This window comes from Protomyctophum bolini (genome assembly GCF_963924005.1).
Source record: "Protomyctophum bolini genome assembly, chromosome: 24".
Classification (NCBI taxonomy): Eukaryota; Metazoa; Chordata; class Actinopteri; order Myctophiformes; family Myctophidae; genus Protomyctophum; species Protomyctophum bolini.
Genome location: NC_137885.1, coordinates 16,178,351 through 16,186,372, shown reverse-complemented (window position 1 = coordinate 16,186,372; position 8,022 = coordinate 16,178,351). Strand labels below are relative to the sequence as shown.

At 41.5% G+C, this 8,022-nt stretch overlaps 1 protein-coding gene across 1 annotated transcript; it reads right to left on the bottom strand.

The window, feature by feature from the left end:
- Positions 1–1,055: 1,055 nt before the first annotated feature.
- ddrgk1 (DDRGK domain containing 1) lies at positions 1,056–7,776 on the bottom strand. Its single transcript, XM_080758062.1, has 8 exons — positions 7,550–7,776; positions 6,145–6,285; positions 4,887–5,044; positions 4,329–4,430; positions 4,117–4,239; positions 3,678–3,716; positions 2,683–2,788; positions 1,056–1,631 (listed from the first exon to the last, which is right to left on the bottom strand). Exons 1-8 carry the CDS (start codon positions 7,635–7,637, stop codon positions 1,471–1,473), a joined length of 918 nt encoding a protein of 305 aa, XP_080614188.1. The 5' UTR covers positions 7,638–7,776; the 3' UTR covers positions 1,056–1,470.
- Positions 7,777–8,022: the final 246 nt, after the last annotated feature.

Genomic DNA, 8,022 nt, shown 5'->3' with positions numbered 1-8,022 from the left:
GCCTATGACTCTGCATGACCTGTGTCTTCTGCTGCAAGCTGTGTTTTGTTCTGCTTTTAACTGTTTTTAACCTGTACTGCGACCTTGAGTTCCCTGAAAGGCGCCTTATAAATAAAATGTATTATTATTATTAAATCAAACTAAACATGTTGAATAACAAAACAAAAGACCAACCAAAACAATCCAAATGCCTAACCAAAAAACCTAAATGCTTTTCAAAGCAAACTTATATCATATAACCTCTAATCATTAGGGTTCATTATGACAACAAATGAGATTTAGCTTGGAACTACTTTATTCTGTACTCACATTTAATATTTCAATGAGCAGTGTTTAGTACAGTGTCGAAGTGTCCTTGAGCAAGACACTGAGGTTTAAACCCAACATGAGCATTTTTCTCTTTGCATCTTCATCCAATCTATCACTGCAGAGCATGCAATAGCATCAATTCCGCATGAGCTATGATGGTGCAATGGTTACAATTCAGGCCTTGCAAACAGAAGGTTCTGGGTTCAAGTCCAGCATGGGCATTTTCCTCTTTGCCTCTTTATCCAATCTTTCACTGTAGAGTGTGCAATAGCATCAATTCTGCATGAGTCATGGTGGTGAACTGGTTAAAAGGTCTTTAACACTCCCAGACCGTTGGAGTACATGCAATGACCAATATCCCCCTCCCCTGAACACGGGAGGATGGATTCGAACCCACAACCTCTGTGGTGGTGGGCAGCGATCACTATTTGACATTACTGTAAGCTTATTTGCATTGGTGTTTTAGGGGTTGGTTATGATAAAACAATATCCAGGTGACATTAACCTTTACACAAACCTTTGCAAATATAACCGGTCTATTCAGACGGACAATATTGGGTGCCAAATATAGAAGATTACATTCTGTATCTTTGTTTTGTTTTCAATTTAATTTATTCATTCACCACTATCTCAGTGAACTTGGCTAAGGTTAAGATTTCCATTGCCTGATGTAAAAGTGGCTCAAAGTCCAATATCTACAGTTTGCTCTGAAATTGGTAATTCCTAGTAACACAATGTCACAAAACTATTCAAACTGAACTTTATTACATTTAAAATACAAACATACAGTATTCGTAATTCTTATGTCACAAGAACGTGGTTACATATACTGTAACTACAACGACAAATTGTCCTGAACAAGTGTCACATTGTAACTTTTTGCCAGCTTTAATTTTGGATAGTTATCATCTTTCTTTCAAGATCCACTAAAATTGAATGACTCAAATTACATTTCAGAAATCTGCAAGGTGCCATCCATGTAGGACTTGAGAGAGCTGGGACAAAGTCCCGCTCTCTAAAGACACGAGAAATCAAAGTGTAAGTCATTCCAGCATTTAAATAAAGATTAGGCTCGTTGAAAACGGGTTTTCATATAAAACATGTCGGTGAATATTGAAACGTCAAAAAGTAAACGGCTGAGTGTCCGGGTGTCTCAGTCCTTCAGGCTGCGTTGCGGTTCACGGGTGTGAGGTTGATGAGAGAGTTGCTGGCCTGGGCCAGCTCCGTTATGGACACCCTCCCTCTCTGTTTGATGAACTGGGCGACTGCGTTGAGCTCGTCCGGAGTGATGGAGATGAATTTTCCTCTGTCGTCAATCACGCCTGCAGAGACAGGTTAGTTGGTTAACTATTAACACCTGAGGACGAGGACCCCGATTCTACAAAATAATGTCCTCCAAATCCAAAACTTTTGTGGATAGAAGAAAACAAAGTTGCTATATCGAGTGGTTCCCAAAGCCAAGGTCCCCCCTAGCCTGAGCTAACTCAATGTTTGCGCCGACGAAAATTAAAGCCTGGATACCGAGGCGAGGCTATGGTCCCCCAAGATTATATGCATTGGACTGCAGAGCTTCTGGGGACCCCCAGAAGCAAAGATTTGACTTAGGCTTTAAAAAATATATATCAAAGATTTGCACATTTCAAGATTTTATTATTTTTAAATAGCCAAAGTATAAAATAATGGTTAAAGTGGTTAAAATCTGAAATGGCAGATACTTTCCCAGTCTTCATGGGTTAAGTTAAAGCTTTGACGAGGTACAGACATGGTATTGGGCCTAAAGTAGGTATAGCATCGGTAGACAGATCTATCCAACATGGATGCACTTGTTATTGTGAGTGGAAACCCTGTACCGGTTTCACACATGGAATCAACCTGTCTTAAAAGTCTCTGTTCCACAAGTGTCATGTATACCATACTGTGAGTGCAACTAGTTTACGGTTAAAAGCATCCAAACAGACAGAATAATTACAATCCGTGTGCTGTTCCGTTTCAAATTGAAAGCCAAAACAGTTAATCTATTTAGATTATAGCAAACGGGGAGAGAGAGAAAGATGAGCAACCAGTTCTCCAACCAGGAATGTTAATCATTTTGAGTAGTATTTTGAGCGTTTGCACTGCAGTGTCCAAGTTGTAAGATAAGACGTGAGACCACAAAACACATTGCAATACATTCGCTGTTGGTCTTTCATTTCTTCACTACATTTTTAAATCCATTAATCTATAAATCAAGAGTGCAGTGGTTCAACATTTACTTTGCAGAGACCAGTCAATTAGAATATGCTTCGATCGAGTCAGGCATAATTATGTGGAAGATTCACTATCTGGTTCAGCTGCTGGCACACGGTATGAACGGTATTTAAGTACTGTACAAACCTGTGATGGAGCCGTCGGCTAACAGGTCCTGCAGTCTAGAGATGGCGTCTTGCGTCCGCATCCCAAAGTGTGAGGCCAGGTCTTCCAGCAGTACCACCTTGGAGTCCTGTGGGGGAGGGGGCCAAACATGGATTTATTAGATATAGAGCATATACAGTGCATCCGGAAAGTATTCACACCCCTTCACTTTTACCACATTTTGTTTTGTACATGGGTATTCACACTGACTCTTGACTTTGGCAGCAATTACAGCCTTAAGACTTTTTGGGAATGATCCTACAAGCTTGGCACACTTGAATGTTGGGTATTTTCCCCCTTTTTCTCTGAAGATCCAGGTCCTTCCAGAGATGCTCAATGGGGTTCAAGTCTGGGCTCTGGCTGTGCCACTCAAGGACTTTTTTCACTTCATCATTATGGGGTATTGTGTGTAGATTGATGAGGGAAAAAACGAATTTAATCAATTTTGAAATGAGGCTGTAACAAAACAAAATGTGGTAAAAGTGAATACTTTCCGGATGCACTGTATATAGAGATATAGTCCCGCCCCCTCGAGAGACCCAGAAAATAAATCCCTGTTAATTTTCCTCAGACTTTTCAGAAAGTATTTACTGTATTTAAAGATTTAAAGAGTTTACGCCGCGGACAAAGCAAACTCTTGTCGTGACAAATCATGACAATAAACACAATGTTTTGGGCCAAACAAAGAATTTGAAAGTAGAAAAACAACAAGGTTACAACACTTTTTTTGTTGTTTTTCTTCTTTGTAATTATTTGTTTGGTCCAAAATCTTGTGTTTGTTGTCATGATTTGTCACGACTTGAGTTGGCTTCGTACGACGCTTAAAAGTTCTTTAAATAAATAAGTTTCGAAATGTCTATGGGGAAAAATGCATTGGGAATTATTTCCTGGGCCTGGCGTCGTCATGAAAGGGGGCGGGACTGCGACGCTCTATACAGACATATTGCAGTACGAGTGTGGTGTCTGCCAATGCTCACCTCAATATACTGGATGAATTCCTGCAGGAGGTTGCGTGACTGAAAGCAAAGAACACAAACGTGACATCATTACCACCGTTCATGGTTGGCATGGAGTTCTACTGTCCATTCTGTCAAGTTTGATTGGACATCAAGTCTCACAATATACTGTTGAAATTAGATATGTGAATATTGCGTTTATCAGATCTACAATGGGGACCGGGTGCTGGGCGGTTTTCATCAGACAATGGCCTGATTTTGTTACAATCTGTGCTATTGTTACACAATTACACATTAAGGTACTGGGAAAGCGGTATGAAACTGTATTTTATAGGTGTTTTTCCAACACCTATAGACAATGAGCTGTCGAGTCCAAAATGTATTTGTACATTCTGTGATCATCCCATCCACTTTGTGGCACTACAGCCACACGATCGTACAGCAGTAGACCTGAGCTGACCTCATCCTCGTCCAGAATCTCCGCCTCGCCTTGGTCCTCGATGACAAACGCCGCTTTCAGCTTCAGGTATTCCTCTTCCTCCCTCTTCTCCAGCTCCTCCTTAGCGCGACGCTCCTCCTCCTCCTGCAGAGGAAGAAAAGGACGTGAGGGAGTTTGTTTTGGTCGCGACTCCACCTCGTCTTCAGAAGAGAGTTCAGAGTGTTTTGTTTTACCTGTTTCTGCTCCAGGAGCTTCTCCTTCTCGTCTTCCTTACGTTGCTCTTGGTCTCTCAACTCCTGCATCTTCTTCCTCTCCTCTCTTCCCTCCAGCTCGGCCTATTGGAAGGACAAAGCAGACAAACATGATGGGACATTTTACCAAATTAAATGCACCACAATTGGATCAAACCTCCATTACGAATCTCCAGCTGAGCAAATTTAAAATGGATCGCAAGCCAAAAATACGAATCGGGCCGCATCCAGTGTGTGATGCTTGGAATTGGAATTCCAAGCATTAGACTTTCACAAACTGACAAAAAATAGACACATTGATTAGACAGAATGGGATTCTTTTTCCAGTATGTATGATTGTCTGCTTGTCAATCTATCTTCAGCGTCACAGAAACACAAGCCTTACTTTATGCATTTGCAGGGCTGCCATGTGGCTAGATTATAAGTAGATCAGTGCTGTGGTTAACAGCTATAAGGGTGGCATGTGGAGTGGACATAGGTTAGTGTGTGGTCAACAGGCGGCAACACTCGTATGTGGACATGTGTCAAAATGGGAGAAACCTCTCTCTGGGCCTTTTTGGCTTGTTTCTCTTCGATCTTCCTCTGCTTCTTGGCTCCGATTTTCCCTGACGTGGCCTGGGACTGCTGAGGCTCCTCGTCATCGTCCTCGTCCTCCACTGCTGCTGCTGCTGGAGCCAATACCTCCACAGCATCGTCCTCTGCAAGAACCACACAAACCACACACTGAATCACCGTCTTTAACTCTACAGTAGAGACGTACTGATACAAAAATAAATCCCATACCCATAACTTGCGTATTGGTCGATACCAAGTACCTATCTGAAACCAGTGTGTAATATTACAAAAAATTAATTCCCTGAGGGGGCGGTACAGTTAAGGTTGTGCTTGAAATTACAACATTTGAGAACCAATGATGAAATACATTAAGTTAAATTGCAGATACAAGTTGGTATGACAATGTAAACAGTACAGTGCAAATGTCTGAAACATTCAAAATGTTACTGTAAATGAAATATCCTGTGATAAACGACTGGCAGACTGGCATTCCAGCATTTTTGGCGGTATCGGAAACAACGCTATTCAAGTATAAAGTTATATATATATAACTATATGGCATCCATTTCTTTGTCATATCTGCCCTGTGCAGCCTTTGTTTATGAAGTGTTAAAAAAGGAAATGCTAGTTTAGGTGTTCCGATGTTCATGGGCAAAAACACGATAATTATTGCAGTTTGTTATGTGACAAACGTAAAAAATATCACAAGCGTGACAGCCCTACACTTGTTATTTAAAAGTTCGTTGTTCCTGTGACATTTGCTGACCACCCAAAATGTTCAAATTAAAAACATCGACATTGACTTGTGACTTTGCATTTTATTACTCCATAATTCCAGAAGCCATGGTTCTGACATGGAAAAGACAGAAAAAGTGTAGATCAGACAATAGACCATTTGCAATCAATTAGCTCAAAACAAATGCATTCAATTAGCTCAAAACATTAAAGCATATATCAACTCATGATTCAGAGCCTAGTATAGTAACAAATAATACTGTAGACAAGAGCTTACATTTTGTCATGGACGCATGGGTCTGGAGTGGAGAGCTGTGTGAGTGAACTGTGTGTGGAGTGAGTGTGAGTGTTTGTAGGGGAGCACACCTGAGCTGACACCTGTGGGTGATTGGTGCAGTGGTGTTGTGGAAGGGGAGTTGTGAAGGGTTGTGTCTAGGCTGCCATTTGGATTGTCTGGGGAAATTCTCAACATTGTATTGTGTGTGTGTGTGTTTTCTCCAAGCAGTACCATTGTCAGGAGTGTCTCGGGCTCGTCTGACCCTGGTGTTCAGGTTCCTCCGGCGGGGCATGCCCGCCCCTCGCTCCTGCACCGCCTGCTGCGGGCGCGGTGCCACCGCCCGCGCCACATCCTGCCCCTGTTCCCCGTCGGCTGAAAATGGACACCGAAAAGACCAGGTACGTACGGTTGTTGTCAGTTTGTCACAATAATACATTTTATCCCATTAACCGGGCGGGAAGCCCCTTTTGGTGTTTTAAGCATTATGTTATGCTTTAGCTGTTGAAAAATAGCAGATCTACAAGCTCATAGCGCGGCTACGAGCTTGTAGGGCTGCTATTTTTGGGGGAAAAAACTAAACGTTTTTTAACTCATCTTTGCTTCTGGGGGTCCCTGGAACAACATATTTTCAGATGGGGGTCGGCGGCCAAATACATATAGTTTTTGGGGTCCTTGACATGAAGTAGTTTGAGAACCACTCGTATAGAAAAAGGGATTTCAGAAAAGTGTCAGGATTTTGAAGACTTTTTTCCAGGCCTAAATGGGTTTAAGACCTGAGGTCGATTCTACGAATGCCTTCCAAAACAGTACTTCTCTTCTCACAATTGTTTTCAAAAATAGCAGATGTACAAGCTCTCAGTGTGGCACCAATGGACCTGGTCCAGTCGAGAGACTCGCTGACACACTGGACCAGGGATATTGCACCACAAGTGACGTGCTGTGAGCCAGTGAGCTTGTGAAAAATAATACCTAGGCTGTGTTACAATTTCGCTTTCTCATAAACAAATATAAATTATGTTATATTGTGAATCAGTGTTTTAACAGCTAAACCCCATACTCAAGGCTGTGGTGTCAGGAGTTGAAGAAGTCCAACCGGGTAAACTCACCCAAGCTCCCTATAAACAAGTACAAGGATACTTATCAACATACTGTACGTACTGTACGTTTAGTTTGACGTTTAACAGTGGAAAGGCTTCCAGAACATTGCAAATAGAGATAGTTTTGAATGCTAGACAATATCACACAGAAATACAGTCAATGCACTTGAATGCAGTATAAAGAGCTACTTCCAGCACTCATGATGTCATGTCACCACCTTGCACTTCCATTCTTCTAAAACCTGCAAAGATGGTGTAAACTTACCTGCATTATAGTATATAATATAAACGGTAACCTTGGATCAAGACTAGCCTAAGATTTAGACACAAGACAGATCGTAGATGTATTTAATCGATTCTGACATTTTCAAGTTTGAAATAGTCGGAATCGATCAAATAGCTAGGCTACATCTACGAGAATATCTATAATATTATTGTAGATCAAAACCATCATAGTCTTAGATGTATTTTATAGATTTGTATATTTTCATTATCGTTAATGATATGCAAATATCGGAGCAGCTGTCAGATCATCTCACCATCTTCAGTGTGACCGCGCAGCTTCACAGCGAACACGATCAGCACGAGGAGGACCGCAGCGGCGATCAGATACAGCGCGATGTCCATGATGATCCAAGCAACAATGTGCCCTTTTAAAGCGATTTAATTTACATTTGAGACGCGCATGCAATGCATATGGGACCGACACGTCTGTGTTTACTGTTCAACTTCTTCTTCTTCCTTTGGCACGGAACTGATGAGATGCAACACCTTCCGTGTCAGGCTGTCAGCTGCAGTGTCTTGAAAAATCCAGCACTACCACCTTGTGGATAGATGTGACATTACACCGTTATGGCTAAAAGAGACTCATTCATGCCAAAACATGAAGCTGCTGGGCATTCCATAAAAAAATATTATAATAATAATTATTATTATTATAATAACTTGAGTGAGACTGGAAGTAATTTCAAAGGGGAAAAAAGAGAAGATATCTGTTTCTGGGTAAGCTGGG